We start from the raw sequence: 22,252 nt of genomic DNA, 5'->3' as shown, positions 1-22,252 counted from the left end.
CTAACAAAATGGGTTCCATGAATTTAGCAGCAGACCCATACCTGTTGTTGAGGCTCAGTAGGACTTAACCTCACTCATGACTTCCACGGATGAGGAAGTTAAAGGAACAGTAGCATAGTGGTTATGTTACTGGCCAAGTATTCCAGAGGCTTGTACTAATTATTCAGCAACCCTGAATTCAAATCCCACCATGGAGTTTCCCAGCTAGGGAATTTAAATTCAATAAATAAATCTGGAATACAAAAAATACTGATGATGTAATTCTAGATTTTTGTTTAAAACCCATCTGGTTCACTAATGCCATTTAAGCAAGGAAATCTACCATCCTTACCCAGTCCGACCTACATGTGACTTAAGACCCACAGCAATATGATTGACTTTTAACTGCCCTCTGAAATGGCCGAGCAAGGGCAATTAGGGGAGGCCATTAAAGAATGGCCTTACAACTGACCCCCACATCCTGTGAATGAATAAAGGAAAGAACGCGAGAGAGGGAAAAAACTATGCCTCTTCAAAGCAACTTTCTTCATGTCAATATTTTGAAATGCTTTGGGACGTAATATGAAGCATGTTGAACTGACCTGTGAAAATTGGGCAAATTTCGGGTCGGCAAAGAGTGGCACATGTCCCAGCAACTCGTGACACACATCCCTAAAGATGGGGAGCAACACATTAAAGGGTAATATATCATTCGTGTCCTAATGGGATAGAGGAACAGGGAGTACTGATACACAAATCATTAAACATAGCAACACAAGTTAATAAGGCCATAAAAATGCAAGTCAAGCACTGTGGTTGATTTCTAGAGGGATAGAATTGAATAGGAGAGAGGTTATGCTAAACCTATATAAAACCTTGGCAACACCACACTTGGGGTATTGTGAACAGTTCTCATCTCCAAAGAATGACAAAAAGACTAATAGGGAGTGAAAATTAGAGTATGAGAGAAAGCTAGCTTGTAATATAAAGATGGATAGTAAGAGTTTCTATAGATATTTAAATAAGAAAGGAGTTAACAAAGTGAGAGTTGGTCCTATAGAGAGTGCGCCTGGGAAATTGATAATAGAAAGTAGGGAGATGGTGGACAAGTTAAAGAGATATTTTGCTTCGGTCTTCACTATAGAAATGGAAATAGCTGTAACTCAGGAAATGGAAGGGAGGGAGGAACTCGGGAAAATTACAATCACCAGGGAAGTGGTATTGAGCAAATTGTAGGGGCTGTGGGCTGACAAATCCCCAGGTTCAGATGGACTTCACCCTAAGGTCTTGAAAGAAGTGGCTAGTGAGACAGTTGATGCACTGGTTTTAATTTTCCAAAATTCCCTAGATTCAGGAAAGGTTCCATTAGATTGGAAAATAACAAATGTAACTCCTTTATTCAAAAGGGGGGGATGGGAGACAGATAACAGGAAACTATAGGCCGGTTAGCCTAACATTTGTCATATGGAAAATGTTATAAGTTATTATTAAAGGTGTTATAGCAGAGCACTTGGAAAAATTCAAGGCAATCAGGCAGAGTCAACATGGCTTTGTAAAAGGGAAATCATGTTTAACCAATTTATTGGAGATCTTTGAAGGAGTCACATGTGCTGTGAATAAAGGGGAACCGGTGGATGTGCTATACTTAGATTTCCAGAAGACATTTGATAAGGTGCCAAATCAAAAGTTATTGTCGAAAATAAAAGCTCATGGTGTAGGGGGTAACATATTGGCATGGATAAAAGATTGTTAGCTAACTGAAAGCAGAGAGTTGGCATAAATGGGTCTTTTTCTGGTTGGCAGGATGTGACGAGTGGTGTGCCACAGGGATCAGTGCTAGGGCCTCAACCAAAGGAATGGTGCCTAAATTTGCCGACAGCACAAAGATAGGTAGGAAAGTAAATTGTGAGGAGGATTAAGGAGGCTACAAAGTGACATAAATAGGTTAAGTGAGTGGGAAAAGATCTGGAAAATGGAGTATAATGTGGCAAATGTGAAATCGTTCATTTTGGCAAGAAGAATAAAAAAGAACGTTATTATCTAAATGGTGAGAGGTTGCAGAGCTCCAAGATGCAGAGGGATCTGGGTGTCCTTGTGCATGAATCACAAAAGGTTAGTATGCAGGTACAGCAGGTAATTAGGAAAGCTAATAGAATGTTATCATTTACTGTGTGGGGAATTGATTACAAAAGTAAGGATGTTATGCTTCAGTTATACAGGGTACTGGTGAGACCACATCTGGAGTACTGTGTACAGTACTGGTTTCCTTATTTAAAGAAAGATGGAAATGTGTTAGAAACAGTTCAGAGAAGGTTTAGTAGACTAATACCAGGAATGGGTGGGTTGTCTTGTGAGGAAATGCTGGACAGGTTAGGCTTGTATCCACTGGAATTTAAGAGTAAGAATTGACTTAATTGAAACCTTTAAGATCCCGAGGGGCCTTGACAGGGTGGATGTGGAGAGGATGTTTCTTCTTTTGGGAGAATCTAGGACTAGGGGTCACTGTTGAAAAATAAGGGGTCGCCCATTTAAGGCAGAGATGAGGAGAATTTATTTTCCCTGAGGGTTGAGAGTCTTTGGAACTCTCTTCCTGAAAAGGCAGTGGAAGCAGAGTCTTTGAATATTTTTAAGGCAGAGGTGGATAGATTCTTGATAAGCAAGGGGGTGAAAGGTTGTCAGGGGTAGGCAAGAATATGGGGTTGAGGCTACATTCAGGTCAGGCATGATCTTATTGAATGGAGGAGCAGGGTGAGGAGCTGAGTGGCCTATTCCTGCTCCTAATTCATGTGTTCATATGTACGTATGATTGTATATTAGAAAAAGGATATTGAGGCACAGGAGAAGGTGCAAAATATATCTACAAGGATGACACCAGAACTTAAGGGTTTTAACTATCAGGAAAGATTGAACAGTCTTGGACTTTTTTCTCAGGAAAAGAGAGAAGGTAGAGGGGGTAACTTAATATAGGTCTCTACAATTATGAGTTGATAGGGTATTCTACTTGTAGGAGAGTTCAAAATTAGGGGCCATAACTATAAGATTGTTACTAATAAATTCAATAGATAATTCAGGATAAACTTCTTTATCTAGGACAGAATTCCCCCCCTGCACCGGTCGGGGGGGAAGTTCAGGAGTGGGCGAGTGGAGGTGCACCAATCGGGGGTGCACCGCCATTTTACATGGGTGGGCCAATTAAGGCCTGCCTAACGTGACGTCAGCCAGGAAGCACTATGCGCTCCCTGTGCGGGCAGGGGGAGATTCCCTGAGCCGAGAGTGCGTTTTTTCACGCATGCACACGGAAGAGCTCACTCATCTCCCTGAGGCTAAGTGCAGCCTCAGGGAGATCGGCTCCAAATGTAAAAATGCTAAAAACAGGAAAATAAAATTTCCTTGACATGTCCCCTCATGTGACACTGTCACATGAGTTGGGACATGTCCATCACTTTTAGTTGAACTTTTATTAAATTTTAAAAAACCTACATGAAACCTCATCCCACCCGTGGATGACGTTTCATGCTTTCTCTGAAGCCCACCAACCTTAAGGTTGGCGGGTAGGTCCATTAATGATGTTAATGAGTTTGTCAATGGCCTCAATAGGCCATTGACAGGTCGGCAGGCACACAGCTGATTCGGCTGAGTCCCCGCCAACCTGAAAATTGAAATGACGTGGGGTGACATCTGGAGTTCCGCCCGACGTCATCCCATGTCATTTTACACAGCGGAGAGCGGGCCCCACCCCCGCTCACCGACCGGGAAATCCTGCCCATAAAATTCTTAAGGGTCCTCATGGAGTAGATGCCAGGAGAATGTTTCCCCTAGCTGGGGAGTGAAGCACTTGGCATCATAGTCTAAGGATAAGGGTACTTAGAACTGAGATGAGGAGAAACTTCTTAGCAAAGGGTCGTGAATCTTTGGAATTCTCCAGAGATGTGGACGCTCGGACACTGAGTATACTCAAGACTGAGGTTGATAGATTTTTGGTTACTAAGGGAATTAAAGGTTATGGAAGGTGGAGTTGAAGTAGAAGATCAGCCATGATTGTATTGAATGATGGAGCAGGCTCGAGGGGCCAAATGGCCTTCTTACGTTCAAGAAAGTTAGCACCAATTTTTGAATACTTTGGGATCGATCATGGTGGATTATGATGGTAATCAGGTACAAGGTACCTGAGCTGGAAATGAATTTGGATTAATCTTCCTCCTCGCTATTTTCAGACGAGTGCTTCTTGCTCACAACCAACTGTTTGAAAATGTTTGGAATGTTTATTGAACTCTTTTGCGACAGGTTTCTGGCACATTGTCTTGGATTAAGTTAATGTGCAACTGGATGCTGTGAGGAGAAAGCAATTTAAAGGAACAGAAAGGAAAGGAAGTGGTAAAGGAGGATAAATAAATAATTTTAATTTATTCAAAAGCTTAGCAAATGCAGAGGACGTCTCAAAATGTTAGTTGTGGCTGAGTGGGTCACACTCTTGTCTCTTGAGTGAGAATGTCGTGGGTCCAAGTCCCACTCTAAAGGCTTGAGCACAAAATCTAAACTGACACTCCCGGTGCAGTACTGAGGAAGCACGACACATTTGGAAGTGTTGTTTTCAGATGAGACCTTTGCAAGAGATCAGGTGGCAATATTTTGAGACTCTAATTTAAAAATACCATCCTTCCAATGTAATTCTTGGATATTGATGTTGATGGCAAGGCCAGCATTTATTGCCCATCCCCTAGTTGCTGGTGCAAAGGTGATGGTGAACCAGCTTCTTGAACTGCTGTGTCCCAGCGACGCTGCTGGAGAGGGAGTTCCAGGATTTTGACCATGAGGGAACATGATATAGTTCCAAGTCAGGATGGTGTGTGCCTTGGAGGGGAACTTGCAGGTGGTGCTGTTCCCATGCATCCTCTGTCCTTTTCCTTCAAGGTCATGAGGTTAGATTAGGAACGCTGCTAATTTTATGACAGTTTATGGGAACAATATACTATTGAGATTGCTGCCCCTTTCAAACATACACATGGAATAATTTCACTTAGGAAGTTCCAAGCTTTTACCTTGCTGCTAAGAACAAAGCTGCCCCATTAAAAGGGAACACTTACGGTTCTGGTGTGTACATTGGTTCCAATCCATGTCGGATGTACTGTGTGGAATGAAAGACACGGAATGCGAGACCTGCCAGGAAATCCCGGGAGGACAGGAGACCAGCTACCGGGCGCAGACGGAACCCTGTGCAAGCTTTAGACCATCAAATAAAAGGCAGGAGTCAGTTTCTATTTTGGAAGCTTTTCTCCTTCAATTAGCAAGTAACAAAATGCATCAACACCATGAAAATCTCGATGGGCCAGGTTTTGATCCTTGGAGGAATCACGTTTTTTTGTCATTTAAATTCTCCTGATTTGAATCTCACTTCTCACCTATCATGGTATTGTGGTTGTGTGTTAATGGACTGAAAATCACACTTCATAGTGACCCCGGCTAGAACGTGCAATTGGAAAAGTCAACCTTTATATACAAACCTCCATCAGCTTCAGTTTATACAAAACTCCGTTGCTGGTATCCTATCCTGCAATAAGTCCTGTTTACTAGTCATCCCTGTGCTCGCTGATCTACATGGGCTCCTGGTCCTCCAATGGCTCAATTTTAAAATTCTTATCCTGGTCTTCAAATTCCTCCGTGGTTTTGCCCTTCCCCATCTCTCCTCCAGTCCTACAACATGCCAAGGTCCTTGCATTCCTGCAATTCTGTCTGATAATGGCTTCTGTGAAGAACCTTGGGATGCTCTACTATGTTATAGGCGCCATATAAATGCAAATTCTTGTTTTCTTTTTATTACTCACACTGTAAGAACTTGGAGACATCCTCAAGTTGTGGAATGTTACGCTCCCGATAGCCACAGTACTGCTCCAGCAGTGGAAACACGATGTTGTGTTCTCTGCATGCGTTGGTTGGGTAGAGCGTCTTCAGTTCTCGAAACACAACACTCCAGGTTTTTATCTCATCCTCCGTGTACTCTACTCTGGGAATCACATCGCCACTTTGACGGGACAGAATGAGAAATTTACATGAAGCTAACATTTAAAGATGCAGCAAGCTGAGAGAGTGTGGCCTCCAATTGCTGCTGCTTCTCTTGCATTGAATGATTAACATTAACTCGGAACATAGGAACAGGAAGAGGTCATTCAGCACCTCAAACCTGTTCTGTCATTGAACCAAATCATGGCTGATCTGAAACTCCATTTCCTTGCCTTGGCTCCACATCCTTACCTTACAAAACTCTTACCATATTCAGTTTTGCAATTTGCAATCTGCTGATTGACAATGCCACATGTGCCTATTTGGATCTTGAAGTTTATCCTTCGTACATCAGATGCTGCAACTGATGTTAGCCTCAAAGAGCCTAACTTAGGAAAGGAATGTTGTGAGAAAAAGAAAACTTGAAGGGGAAGGTAGTACATTCTGGTACCTTGTAAACATTTGTATCAACTTGTACTAATTAGCAGTCCCATTGCTGGAGAACAGTCCTGGATATGATGAGCTTGGCTGGCGATTGAATTGAGCCACAGAACTATTGACAGATGTGATGAAAGGGGATAAGCTTCACAGTCAAGAGGCTTAATAATTGAAGAAACAAAATCAGAAAAGTACAAAGTTAATGGATGTTTTTGGGCTGGAGAAAGGTTTGCAGTTGAGTTCTCCAGTGGTTGGGATTGGGACTCTTGCTTTTCCTGATATATATTAATGACTTAGACCTTGGTGTACAGGGGTCAATTTCAAAATTTTCAGATGATACAAAACTTGGAGGCAATGTAATCTGCGAGGAGGACAGTATAGAACTTCAAAAGGACATAGGCAAGTTGGTGGAGTGGGCAGATCGGTGGCAGATGAAGTTCATGCAGCGAAATGTGAGGTGATACATGTTGGTAGGAAGAACATGGAGAGACAATATAAAATATTGTACAATCCTAAAGGGTGTTCAGGAGCAGAGGGGCCTGGGTGTGTATGTGCATAAATCATTAAAGGTGGTAGGACAGGTTGCGAGAGTAGTTAATAAAGCATACAATATCCTGGACTTTCTTAATCCTTCTGTACTGTAACAATTCTGTGATCCTATGTAACTGGACATAAAGTTTTTAAAAGAAATAAAACTGCTTTCTCTATGTAATGTAAGTCTAAATTAGTGTTAAAATTATTGCTCACACCAGGCTAGAATCTCCGATTGAACATTGAACACGCTCACACTATTTTTGCACAGACCTTGACCAGTGGGGTTGCTGTTGACCAGGAACTGAACTGAACCAGCCATATAAATGCCAGAGCTACAAGAGCCAGACAGAGGCTAGAAATTCTGCGGACAGTGACTCCCCTCCTGATTCCCCAAAGCCTGTCCACCATCGACAAGGTGCAAATCAGGAGTGTGATGGAATGCTGTCCACTTGCCTGGGTGAGTGCAGCTCCAACAACACACAAGAGGCTCAACACTGTCCAGGACAAGGCAGCCGGCTGGATTGGAACTTCATCCACAAACATTCACTCCCTCCACCACCGACGCACAGCAGCAGCAGTGTGTGTACCATCTACAAGATGCACTGCAGGAACTCACCAAGGCTCCTTCGACAGCACTTTCCAAGCTTTTGAACTTTACCATATAAAAGGACATGAACAGCAGGCCCATGGGAACACCACCACCTGGAAGTTGCCCTCCAAGTCGCTCGCCATCCTGACTTGGAAATATATCACCGTTCCTTCACTGTCGCTGGGTCAAAATCCTGGAACTCCAGTCCTAACAGCACATTGACCACATGGTCAGCAATGGTTTAAGGCAGTGGTTCATCACCCGCCTTCTGAAGGCCTATTAGGGTGGGCAATGAATGCTGGCCTTGCCAGCGACATCCACCACCTGTGAATGAATACATTTTTATAAAGCGCACACTTGCGCAATGGGCATAGAGATTAGCTTGCCTGGTTTGTGGTGCTCCCAGTTTTCTGACCATTATGATCATAACATCAGGAAGGTCACAAACAGGCATGTCAACTTCCATCTTCAGTTCCCACTGAGGAAGGATACAATGGCCTTGTGGGTGCAACACAGATTCATCAGAATGATATGGTGGCTAAAAATATTAAATTATGAGGAAGGGTTGATAAACTTGGCTTGTATTCTCTTGAGTTTAGAAGATTGAGAGGTGGTCTGATTGAGGTGTTTAAAATGATAAAGGCAATTGATTAGATAGATACAGAAAAATGATTTCCTCTGGTGAGGGGGTGACCAGAACAAAGAGCACCATTTTATATCGAAGGCCTTTAGGGAGTGAAATAACGAGGAGGCAGTTTTTGATAAAAAGGCTAGTGGAAATCTGGAATTCTCCTTTTAAAAAGGTTGTGTACATAGGGTCAGTGGGAGCTTGCAAGACTGAGATTGGTAGATTTTTGTTGCTTAAGGGAATCAAAGGATTTGGAGCAAAGGCAGGTGAACAGATTTGAGGTGCGGATCAGCCATAATCTAACTGGATGTTGAAGCAGACTTGAGTGGCTGAATGGACTGCTCCTGTTTCTGTGTTTCTACACTCACAAGGGAATCACAAACTGGTGATTTCTGTCCATGAATATTATTAACCTTAGCACATCTGCATAGTTACTACACCTGAGCCAAGTGGAGGCCATTCAGCCATTGTACCTACTGTGAAAAACTAGCGTATCAAATTTATAGACAAGCCAGAAAGGTTTCACAAGGAACTTTCTTTTGAACAAACTGTCTAATTTACTTCCTTTAGTTTAATTGTAAGGGGTGAGGATGGAAGATGGTGGTGTGCAGAATTAAAACTGCTCAGCACAGCTGTGATAGAAGAAAGGTGGAATAATGAAAGGTGAATTACATCAGTACCCTAAATGACTCATCATTATAATATTGTGTACAGTCCCCACTTAAATGTAAATTCTAACCTCTTCAGTGTTACGGTGAAGATTGCTTAGAGCAGCATCATTCAGTGTTCAGGCCTTTGTAGTTGTGTCTGATTAAGCTGAGCAATTAGACAACAAAGGCTGCTTGCATAATAAATATATTTATAGGCACAGTTCCATTCACTTCTGCTAGTCAAAGGAGCAAAAGCACCACAACTGTATTTGGGATGTGGGTTAGCTATTTGCAAGCATTTTATTATAGAATCATACCCCACAGAAGGAGGCCATTCTGCCCATCATGCTGGTGCCAACTCATTGGGAGAGCTACCAATTCATCCCACTTGCCAAGCCCTGCTCTTTCCCCATGACACTGTAAATTTTCTCCTTTTCAAGTATTTTTCCAATTTACCCTTTTGAAAGTTCCAATTGAATCTGCTTCCACCATCTTTTCAGGCAGTGCCTTCCAGATTACAGCAACTCGCTGTGCAAGAAAGAATGTTACTTCCCATCTCCTCTCCATTTCCTTTGCCGATTATCTTCCATCTGTGTCCTCTGGTTACCAAGCCCCAAGTCCACTCCCACTGGTGGAAACAGTTTCTCTCTATTTGCTCTATTAAAGCCCCTTCATGTACCCTATATTCGGTATATTTGGAGAGCTGAAGGCTCATTGGCTTTTGCTGTACTCACTGTCGATAGTTGTATGCAATGTCTGCAAACTCCTTCCTGCGGGCTCGATACATTGAGTCTGTAAAACCCTGCGAGTGTAACACAAGAGGAAAAGCTCAGACTCTCGGTCTATCAATGACAGGTTGAGTAACGGCAGGCGGCATGTTTGATTGACATATTTTAAGCTCCAGGCCCGGATGTACAATCAGAGTGATGAGCCACTGTCTAATTTAGCAAATGCATAATCATAACGTTGTCAATCTGAAAAAAGGTACCCCTTTTTAAATCCTAATGCATTTTGGTTAAGAAGAGTAATTATATCTTATTATATTACCTCAATTACACTCTAATAGCAGCAATTTGTACTGCACTGGCAAAACTCCACAACCTTAATCATGAAAAACAGCTTATCTCAAAATCTACAGCTGTCTGTAATTGGCATTTATTTGTGTGTTTGTACGTGAATGCATTTATATCTGAATGTGTGTGTGTGTGTGTACATAGTTATATCTTTATCTATGTTTATACCTGTGTTTGTTTGTGTCTATATATGTGTATCTATTTATATGTGTGTGTGCTATGTAGCTGTGTATGTACATATTTGTATCTGTATCTGTACGTATCTGTGCTTTTGTGTGTGTGTGTCCCTACGTTCACTTATCCATACGTGTATATATTGGAGAGTTGTAAGAGTAAGGAGCATCATGCAAGAGGGCCCCAGAATTCAAACTGAAGCACAGCAGGGTCACAGTGGAAAGAGGGCCAGGACCAATATTGTGGCAGGGGGGCAGCACCTATTGCTAGTGCTGCTAGGGAGCATTTAAACTAGCTTGACAAGAGGATGAGAATCTGGGAGTAGATTCAGAAGGGACAGAGGCAAAGCTGGAAATGGAAGGCTGAAAATTAGCAAGCAAGTGTGGAAGGCAGAGGAAGAAAAGGCTAGAAAATATACAACAAAGGAGCCATTCAGTGACTAATGAGACATATTTCAATGCAAGGAGTCTAGTGAGTAAGTGAGATGAGCTGAGGACACTGGGACACATGGAAGTATAATATCCATACTAAACATGGCTTAAAGAAGAGCAGTAATGGCAGCTCAACATTCCTGTTTACAGGGTTTTCAGATGAGATAGAGAGGGGAGTTAGAAAAGGATGGAGTGGGGTTGCAATATTAGTAAAATAAACGACGACAGCTGTGAGGAGGGGTGGTATGCTAGGAACATTAAATGAAGCCATATGAGTTGAACTGAACAACAAAAAAGGCAATCACCCCATTGGGAGTGTACTATTGACCCCCAAAGAGTCAGAGGCTGATAGAGGAGCAAATAAGTAGTCAAATTGCTAATAAATACCAAAAGGTCAATAATAGTAGGGGATTTCAATTACCATAATATTAACTGGGATAGAATCAGTGTTAAAGATATAGAGGGTGCAGAATTCTTAAAATTCATTCAGGAGAACATTATTAACCAAATTAAGCTAATGTGTGAAAGATCCCTTGGCACTATTCGAAGGAAAGTGGGGGAGGCGTCCTGGCAAATATTCAGTGCATTGGTATTAATGGGATCTTGCGGTACACAAAATCAGCTGTTGCAATTGCCTTTGTAACAATAGCGAATGTACTTCAAAAGTAATTCACCGGTTATGAGGCACTTTGGGATTATCCTGAGGATCTGAAAAGTGATATATATTGTTGAATATTTCTGTTTGAACTTTCAGATTTCCACCATCTCTTGTGTGAAAAACTGCTTCCTGACATTACCCCTAACAGGCTAGCTCTAATGTAAGGTTATACCTCCTTGTTCTGGATTTCCCCACCAGATGAAACAGTTTCTCGCTATCAATCCCATCAACACAATAATGTCCGTCAGTGCTAGGTGAGGTTGTTTCACACACACACTGATGATAAATACATTATTTTACAAATTGATATTCACACTGCAAAATCTTTAAAGGGGAATATTAATTTCTGAGTGGATATCGGTTTGCTCCCTCATGTGGTGACTGATAGAATGTAACATGGGCAGCAACAGAAAGAAAAGATCGAACTTACTTTTATATAGTGACCTCAGGATATCATAGAACGCTTCACACAACCAATGAAGCATATTTGAAGTGTGGTCACTGTTGTAACGTAGGACAAGCAGTGACCAATTTGCTCCCAGGTACAGCACAAATAATAACTAGATAATCTGTTTTAAAGTGCTGTTGATTAAGACATAAATATTGACCAGGACACCAGGGAGAACTCCCCTGCTCTTCATTGAAATAGTCCCATGGGATCTTTAGCGTCCACCTGAGAGGACAAATCTTGCTTTAATGTCTCATCTGAAAGTTGGCACATCTGACAATGCAGCACTCACTCCACATGAACCTCCTCTCAACCCTATTTTGTTTGCATTAATATAATATGGCTTATTTTCCTGAAATAATGTCCTTACAGGATGATCTGAATCAAGCTCTGACCCATAGCTCAGGATCTGATTTGCAAATCTGTCCAGATCTTGAATTGTCCGAGGAAACCATGGAACTGAAAAAGGAGAAAAGGAAAGAAAAAACAAGGAAATAAAATATTTTTTGTTAATAGTATTCCTCTTGTCATGTGACCAATGCATCTCTTTCCATTGTCCTCACAAATAGTTTCTGATGGCAAGGCCATTATCAAATGGAGTCTGAGTATCACCCATTCACATGCCATTGTGATAAATAAGGCTCTTCACACCCATTCTCTGGATTTTAACTTTGGAGTCAAAGACAGTATTGTGAACCCGGTCTATAAATGAGATGGAGAAGTGCAGCATTTCAACACAGGAAGAGTTGTTTGCATTTTAATTACTTCTCAAAGATATGTCCAGAAAGTTATTTGCATTTTAATGACTTTGTCAAGACTTGTCCAGATATGAAGATTAGCTCAAAGGATCTTGTAGCTCCATGTGTAATTGCAGGAAAGAAAAGATCACCTGACCCCTCCACTCCATTTTTGTTTAGGATAAAGTGTCCATTTCGGGGTTATCCTTCATAAGTCCATATTGCATGAGCATTACATGCTTCAGAAATATAATTTATCCATTTTGTGCAAGATCCTAATACTGTGCTTTGGGCTATGGTTCTATTTTATCCTTCAGGGTCATTTCACAATACTATCCTTAAGAATCTCATAAAGTGCAAAAAAAAGAACAAAGAATAAGCATAACAAAGAAAGACTTGCATTTATGCAGCACCTTTCACATCCTCAGGATGTCCCAAAGTGCAACCAATGAAGTACCTGTAGTCACTATTATAATGTAGGAAACATAGCAGCTAATTTGCACAAAGGATGCTCCCCCAAAGGGCAATGTGATACTGACCAGATTACCTGTTTTATTGATGTTGGTTGAGCAATAACTATTGGCTAGCACAGTGAGGGTAACTCCAGTGCTGTTTGAAATAATGCCATGGGATCTTTTATATCCACCCAAAAGAGCAGTCAGGCCACAGTTTAATATCTCATCCAAACAATGACCCCTCTGAGAGCGCAGGACTCCCTCAGAAATGCGCCGGAGTGTCAAACTATATTTTTGTACTCGTCACTGGTGTGGGATTTGAACCCACAACTTTTTAACTCAGGGTTGAGTGCACTACCAACTGAGCCATGGCTGACACAACAATATAGGATGGGATGTGGTGCTGAGTTGACAACAACAGCGCCTTGCATTTATATAGCATCTTTAACATAGTAAAACAGCCTAAGGCACTTTGTAGAATCAATCATCAAACAAAAAATTGACACTGAGATGCATGAAGAGGTATATGGATAGGTAACCAAAAGCCTTTTCAAAGAGATGGACTTTAAGCAGCATCTTAAAAAGATAGAGGGAGAGAGAGAGAGAGAGAGAGATTGAAGGAGAGAAGGAATTGCTTCCCTAAACTTCTCAACCTTTCTTCATCACTTTCCTCCTTAAAGATGCTCCTTAAAACCTGCCCCTTTGACCAAGCTTTTGAAGATCTGCTGTTAAATCTCCTTATCTGACTTGGTGCCAAGTCTTGATTTATTATGCCCTGTGAAGCACCCTGGGACATTTTATTATGTTACAGGCAAGTAGTTATTGTTGTCTGGGCTTGTACATGGTAAATGTACACTGTAGATCCGACATCATGCAGCACAGAGGAAGGCCATTCAGTCCATCATGCCCATGCTGGTTCCTGGAAAGCGCTAACCAATAGTCCCACTCCCCACTGCTTCCCGTAGCCCTGTACTGTAAATATTTTCTTTTCACATATTTATCCAATTCCCTTTTGAAAATTACTGTTGAATCTGCTGTCACCGTTCTTTCAGCCAGTGCATTCCAGATGACAACAGCCCGCTGCCTGAAACGTTTTACTGCTCATCTGGTTCTTTTGCCAATTACCTTTAATTTGTGTCCCTCCGGTTACTGACCCTTGTGCCACTGGAAACAGTTTCTCCTTATTTACTCCATCAAAGCCCTTCATGATTTTGAATACCTTGATTACATTGAATGCAGTGATCGATAATGATCTATTTGAGCTGATTGGTCACCTTTTATAGATCCTGATTGGTCACTGTGGTAATCTGATGTGTAACATACCTTGAAGAAGAATGTTATAATAGAAGATCACATGATCTTAATATCCAATGACAGAGTAGCTACCTGAGTAGTCTGTAGTCAGTAGTTAACAGTCTAGGATAAGAGTCTGTAATGTAGAGACAGGGTTTGAGTTTTAAGTACACAAGTGTAGCTGCTGAGTTCCTTTGAAAATAAATAGAATGGGGAGAATTTTTCCGTCGGTGAGTGGGGGCGGGGCCCGCTTGGCGACATGTTAAATGATGCGCGGTGATGTCGGGCGGGCATCCTGACATCACCGCGCGTCATTTAGGTTTACAGTTCGGCGGGCACACACTCGGCTGCGCACCCGCCAAACTGTCAAAGGCCTATTAAGGCCTGTTGAAAACGAATTGATATAATTAACTGAGCTGCCCGTCCAACTTTAAGGTTGTTGGGCAGGTGAAGAGCCCAGGCGGCCTTCGCATTTATCATGGAACCTCATCCACAGGCGGGATGAGGTTTCATGAAGTCTTTTAATTAAATTTTAAGCCCTTCATGATTTTGAATACCTTGATTACATTTCTTTAAATTACTTTATTCAGATGTTTAAAACTTAAACAAATTTCCCTGAGGCACAGAGGTGCCTCAGGGAGATTTCTGCGCTCTTTCACACGCATGCACGAAAGAGCGCAGAGCCGGACTCAGGGAATCCCTCCCCCCGCCCGCACAGGTGCTTCCAGGCGCAAGTCACACTGGGCGGGCCTTAACTGGCCCACCCACGTAAAATGGCGGCATGGACCCGACAACCCGCCCGACGGGGGGAAAATTCAGCCCAATGTGTTCTACATAAGAACCATCTGCTGATCGGCATATTGACTATGTGGGACCTTTCATGGGAACAATGTTTCTCATTGTTGATGCTCACTCAAAGTGGATGGACATATATGAAGTAAAGTCACCAACATCTTCCGCTACAATTGACAAGCTACGACAAAGTTTCTCCATCAACGGACAATCAGAAGTGATCGTATCAGACAATTGCATGGTATTTATGAGTGTTGAGTTTCAACAGTTTATCAGCCTCAACAGTATTATTCATGTAGAAACTTCACCATACCACCCTTCTTCGAATGGACTGGCTAAGCGAGCAGTTCAAACGTTCAAAAATGGTATGAAGACATTAACTGGAGACTCCATAGCGACCAAGTTAGCACTTTTTCTTTTCCATTATAGAACCACCCCTCACACGATAACAGGCGACACACCTGCGGAATTGTTGATGAAACGCCGTCTCAGACCGAGATTGAGTTTAGTAACGTCAAATTTAGGGGGGAAGGTGGAAAAGAGTCAGGGAAGTCATAAAATTGTACATGACTGGCATAGTCGTGACAGAAAGTTTACCGTAGGAGCAATGGTATATGTGAAAAACTTTGGTGAAGGACCTAAGTGGTTATCAGGTGAAATAAGTGCAGTCACTGGATCTCTTTCTTACCACGTGAAAGTAGAAGACTGAGTCATACAGAGACATATAGATCATATAAGGAGGAGAGAAACAAAGATATCAGGAAATGATTCCTCCAGTGTTCGCGACTGTGTCAACATCTCCTGTTGAAAGAACTCATCTGAGGTACAGGTGTGTCTGAAGGATCGGCCGTACCTGCAGGATTTGAGGAAACAGATTTGCAGGTACCCGCCGAAGAACCTGATGTTCAGACAACACCAGAAAAGCAGGTTCCTCACAAAACACCTGAAGCTGTTGAGCTGAGACGTTCTATACGCATAAGGAAACCCCCAGAAAGACTAAATTTGTAAATTACTTATCTGTGTAGATAACTTGATATTTTGAGAAAAATTGTAATTGTAACTGTAAAATATATTTCTGAGTAAAGGGGGAGGAATGTGGTAATCTGATGTGTAATATACCTTTAAGAAGAATGTTATAATAGAAGATCACATGATCTTATGATAGAGTAGCGCGGGTTACCTTAGTAGTCTGTAGTCAGTAGTTAGTAGTCTAGAGTAAGAGTCTGTAATGTAGAGACAGGATTTGAGTTGTAAGTACACAAGTGTAGCTGCTGAGTTCCTTTGTAAATAAATAGAATGTGTTCTATATAAGAACCGTCTGCTGATCTTGTTCTGTCTATGATACCAACTCGGTCATCCCGAGAACAGCGTGCTACCCGGATCCATTAGTCCAACTAAACTAGCGACCTAGGATCCATCAGTCACCCTTTTTAGATCCTGATTGATCACCCTTTATAGATCCTGACTGAATATTGAAAGTGAAATGTGTCCATACACTCATAGATCCGTCTTCTTCAGCTCCAGCAAGGATGTTACCATTTAGAGTTTGGTTCCATACATCAATAAAAGATGGTCACCAGGAAAACCAATAGGGAGTTCAGAACAAAGTTTTAACCTAGAGAATGGTGAGAATGTGGAACTCGCTACCACAGGGAGCAGTTGAGGTGAACAGCATTGATACATTTAAGGGGAAGCTAGACAGACCTATGAGGGAGAAGGGAATAGAGTTGTGCTGATAGAATTAGATGAGGAAAGGTGGGAGGAGGCTCAAGTGGAACATAAACACTAGCACGGACTGTTTGGTCTGAATGGCCTGTTTCTGTGCTGTATATTCTATGTAATGCTATGTTCTTTTGCCACACTGGCCTGTGCCCTCCTGTAATCCCCTTCATTTTTCCTGAATGTTTACCTAATTTTTTATCAGCAGCAAATTTTATTCCCTCTGTGCCCAGGACTGTATCCAGAGAACAAGAACAATCCCAGGACAGATCCCGGTAATATCACCTTTCACCTCCCACTAATCGGGGCATCATCTTTTGTCTTTCCTTTGTGCAGTTGAACAATACATAACTGGCCAGGTGATGCACATCGAGATTAACCCCTCTGTGTTTGATAAAAGAAGGTTGTATCTGGTTGCAATGTCTTTAAAAAAGTGGGTTACGGACATGTAGGGCAGGCGTTTCGGGTCTCCAGGCAGGCATGGTGGGCAGGCCTGGGAGCAGCTGGGAAACAGGCCACCGCCCGCATTCGGCTCCTGACTACTCGCCAATTAACGGTCAGCCAGCGTGTAACGTGCGCTGAAAGGCCCAGCGCTACCGGGGTGGGAGCGGGAGGAGGGCGAGCGCAGGCGTGGGGGAGCGCGCAATGATAACTCCCTGAAGGCAGAGAGCTGCCTCAGGGAGCTGAAGAATTTTAAAGCCAGAAATAAACATTATTAAATTCCAGGAAAAATTCCCACCTGTAAGAATCATTCACCTAAACGTATCGATGGTAAAAACTCTGCCCAAACATTTTTTTAAAATTAATATCGGAAACCTTATCCCGCCCTTGGATTAGATTTCCTCAAAAGTCCGAAGGCCATCTGCCCAATTTGCCCACCCACCAACCCTAACATTGAAAGGGCAGTGAAAAATCCAGGTCAATCACTACATTAATGGCCTTACTAGACCTCTTAATTGCCAGTGGGTGCGCTGATGACTCTCGCACGCGCCCACCAGCCAAAATATCGTGCGAGTGCGCAATGACATCGGGACACTCACGCCTGATCGGGTCGGGCATGCACCCACATGCGGGATGTAAAATTCTGCCCACAGACACATGTGCAGAACACACATGCACTTATGCATACACACACATACAATCACGCATGATTGCAGCTATGCACACAGAGACACACCCATGCACACACAGATACATACACTCACACATATATACACACACTTATGCATGTATGCACTCATACATTATTACAAGCTCAAAGAGCACAGTGCTTCTAGTACAATGTCTTTATTAGAACTGAATGTAATATGGCTGGCCCCACTCTGTGCCTCGTGGCAGAGGTCACATGACTACAGCAAGCCAGGTAGGACCTTTAGTACATGATTGCATTTCTATTCCAAACACACAGGCAGTCAAACACTCTGCACACAGATAGACACTCACGCGCGCGCGCACAGACACACACATGCACACACATGAACACATCAACCTGCTAAACAAGTTCATCGCTAGATGTGAGTCAATGCAAAACCTAATTAGTGATTAACTCTAAAGTCTAATGAAACAATTTTAATTTATGAGAAATCCCATTGTTTAGCAGATGGACGGAGCAGGGCTCTGTAAAAGGGATCAGAGAAGCACGTAGCCAAGTATAAATTCTATTAAAAAATGAAGACAGCGAATAACTTCTAATAAGGGAATATTAAACAGGAAGGGAAAGGAAAGGAACAGTGAATGAGGACTGGCAAATATTAAAATTAGACCAACTAATTTAATTGTCCGCAGCCATTTATAACCTTAATTCTTTTCCACGGACTTTGCTGATACTGGCTGCATTGATGGTTAGGAGGTAACCAGCAGGTCAGCCAAGGAACAGACCATAAAAGAGGGCAGTGAGCAGAGCTTCTGATTAGCCATTTATACTGACCTGCTCGTTTGTCAAACAGCAGTTTTTATGCCTTTGTCCTGAACACCCAGCACTGTGGTCACTCTGAATGAGGTTAGATGCCCCAAGATTTGTTAAATTTATGAGAATTCACAACACTCATTAAGCTCTTGTCTAAACAGAGTTAACAACTCGACACTGCCTCAGGGTGAGGGGGAACTTGGGAAAGAAGACTCGTCTCTCAGCATCTTGGACTTTAATTCAACTCTGCGAAAAATAATAAATCTCCAGCAAATATAAAGCTTCATTCTGTTATCTCCAGCACCTGTCTGTCTGCAACTTATGAATACATTGCTTTGAAAAAAAAAAATACTTGTTAAAAAAAGAGTCTCACTGTAATTCTCCCAAACAGAAATTTGTATTGATGATCTGGCCAGCTCCTAATGAATGACAACATGACAATAAATCCAAAAGGAGCCCGCAGGAGCAGTGATTTTCCCTCTATTGACGCAGCTGGACTGTCACTAATAAAGCTAAGTTAATATTTTTATATATGGAAGTGGAATTATTCCCTGAGAATTTATTCCAAAACAGCAGCTGGATTCAAGGTCACGGGAGGGAAATTGCTACACTTTATCTCAATGTCACAAAGCTCATCAATATCACGGTGCAGAAATGGTGCACGTTTTACAAATTTATAGGATGCTTTTCACAGTTTCGTTCTCTCAGTGTGAATCCTCACTCACTGGGAGCTAATAACAGAATATGGGGACATTCTTCCCCAGCCCACACAACTAGAGAAAAAAAAACAACTTGCATTTATATAGCACCTTTAGCAACCTCAGGGCGTCCCAATGAAGTACTTTTGAAGTGTAGTCATTGTTGTAATGTAGGAAGCGATTCAGCCATTAATTGCACAACAAGCTCTCATAAAGCAGCAATGTGATAATGACCAGACAATCTGCTTTTAATGATCAAAAACAAAAATAGCTGGAAAAACTCAGCAGGTCTGACAGCATCTGCGGAGAGGAATACAGTTGACATTTTGAGTCCTTATGACCCTTCATCAGAACAAAGGAAATTGAGAAATGGGGTGAAATATAAGCTGGTAGAGGGGAGTGGGACAGGTGGAGCTGGATAGAGGGCCAGTGATAGGTGAAGGCAAAGAGGAGATTGCCATAGATGTCATAGACAAAAGGACAAAGGGGTGTTGACGGTGGTGATATTATCTAAGGAATGTGCTAAAAGTTGTAGAAACACCCACAGTGCTGTTAGGAAGAGAGTTCCAGTATTTTGACCCAACGACAGTAAAGGAACAGTGATATATTTCCAAGTCAGAATTGTAAGTGGTTTGGAGAGGAACTTCCAGGTGATGGCGTTCCCATGCATCTGCTACCCTTGGCCTTCTAGATGGGAGAGGTCACGGGCTTGGGAGGTGCTGTCAAAGAAGCCTTGGTGAGTTGCTGTAGTGTATCTTGTAGATAGTACACACTGCTGCCACTGTGCATCGGTGGTGGAGGGAGTGAATGTTTGTGGATGGGGTGCCAATCAAGTGGGCTGCTTTGTCCTGGACGGTGTCAAGCTTCTTCAGTGTTGTAGGAGCTGCACTTATCCAGGCAAGTGGGGAGCATTCCATCACACTCCTGACTTGTGCCTTGTAGATGGTGGCCATGCTCAGGGCAGTCAGGAGCAGAGTTACTCTCTGCAGAATTCCTAGCCTCTGACCTGCTCTTTTAGCCACGGTATTTCTATGGCTAGTCCAGTTCTGTTTCTTGTCAATGGCAACTCCCAGGATCTTGATAGTGGGTTATTCAATGACACACACACTCCCCCCATACCCACACACACTCCCCCCATACCCACACACACTCTCCCCATACCCACACACACTCTCCCCATACCCACACACACTACCCCCATACCCACACACACTCCCCCCACATACCAACACACAATCTCCCCATACCCACACACTGCCCCCATACCCACACACACTCCCCCCATACCCACACACACTACCCCCATACCCACACACACTCCCCCCATACCCACACACACTACCCCCATACCCACACACACTCCCCCCATGCCCACACACAATCTCCCCATACCCACACACACTCCCCCCATACCCACACACACTCCGCCCATACCCACACAATCTCCTCACATACCCACACACACTCCTCCCATACCCACACACACTCCCCCCCCATACCCACACACACTCCCCCCATACCCACACACACTCCCCCCATACCCACACACAATCTCCCCATACCCACACACACTCCCCCCATACCCACACACACTCCCCCCATACCCACACACACTCCCCCCATACCCACACACACTCCCCCCATACCCACACACACTCCCCCCATACCCACACACAATCCCCCCATACCCACACACAATCTCCCCATACCCACACACAATCTCCCCATACCCACACACACGCCCCCCATACCCACACACACTCCCCCCATACCCACACACACTCCCCTCATACCCACCCACTCCCCCCATACCCACACACTCCCCCCATACCCACACACACTCCCCCCATACCCACGCACACTCCCCCCATACCCACACACACTCTCCCCATACCCACACACTCCCCCCATACCCACACACACTCGCCCCATACCCACACACTCCCCCCATACCTACACACACTCTCCCCATACCCACACACTCCTCCCATACCTACACACACAATCCCCCCATACCCATACACACTCCCCCCATACCCACACACACTCCCCCCATACCCACACACACTCCCCCCCCATACCCACACACACTCCCCCCACATACCAACACACAATCTCCCTATACCCACACACACTCCCTCCACATACCAACACACAATCTCCCCATACCCACACACACTCCCCCCATACCCACACACACTCCCCCCATACCCACACACACTCCCCCCATACCCACACTCACTCCCCCATACACACACAAGCTCCCCATACCCACACACATGCCCCCCATACCCACACACACTCCCCCCATACCCACACACACTCCCCTCATACCCACACTCTCCCCCCATACCCACACACACTCCCCCCATACCCACACACACTCCCCCCATACCCACACACAATCCCCCCATACCCACACACAATCTCCCCATACCCACACACAATCTCCCCATACCCACACACACGCCCCCCATACCCACACACACTCCCCCCATACCCACACACACTCCCCTCATACCCACCCACTCCCCCCATACCCACACACTCCCCCCATACCCACACACACTCCCCCATACCCACGCACACTCCCCCCATACCCACACACACTCTCCCCATACCCACACACTCCCCCCATACCCACACACACTCGCCCCATACCCACACACTCCCCCCATACCTACACACACTCTCCCATACCCACACACTCCTCCCATACCTACACACACAATCCCCCCATACCCATACACACTCCCCCCATACCCACACACACTCCCCCCATACCCACACACTCCCCCCCCATACCCACACACACTCCCCCCACATACCAACACACAATCTCCCTATACCCACACACACTCCCTCCACATACCAACACACAATCTCCCCATACCCACACACACTCCCCCCATACCCACACACACTCCCCCCATACCCACACACACTCCCCCCATACCCACACTCACTCCCCCATACACACACACAATCTCCCCATACCCACACACATGCCCCCCATACCCACACACACTCCCCCCATACCCACACACACTCCC

At 43.8% G+C, this 22,252-nt stretch overlaps 1 protein-coding gene across 3 annotated transcripts in view; it reads right to left on the bottom strand.

The window, feature by feature from the left end:
• Positions 1-22,252, bottom strand: part of pah (phenylalanine hydroxylase) — an 81,454-nt gene that overhangs the window by 21,401 nt on the left and 37,801 nt on the right. For all 3 annotated transcript variants that reach the window (XM_078567647.1, XM_078567649.1, XM_078567648.1), the window contains 5 exons: positions 11,970-12,058; positions 9,550-9,617; positions 5,802-5,998; positions 5,064-5,199; positions 582-651 (listed from right to left, as the gene is read on the bottom strand). In XM_078567647.1, the coding sequence (XP_078423773.1) occupies positions 582-651; positions 5,064-5,199; positions 5,802-5,998; positions 9,550-9,617; positions 11,970-12,058 (560 nt within the window). The remainder of the gene's footprint in view (positions 1-581; positions 652-5,063; positions 5,200-5,801; positions 5,999-9,549; positions 9,618-11,969; positions 12,059-22,252) is intronic.

The sequence above is a fragment of the Cetorhinus maximus genome, chromosome 22 (genome assembly GCF_964194155.1).
Source record: "Cetorhinus maximus chromosome 22, sCetMax3.hap1.1, whole genome shotgun sequence".
In the NCBI taxonomy this organism is placed as follows: Eukaryota; Metazoa; Chordata; class Chondrichthyes; order Lamniformes; family Cetorhinidae; genus Cetorhinus; species Cetorhinus maximus.
The sequence above is the reverse complement of the archived record's forward strand: the minus strand, read 5'-3'. Positions and strand labels throughout refer to the sequence as shown.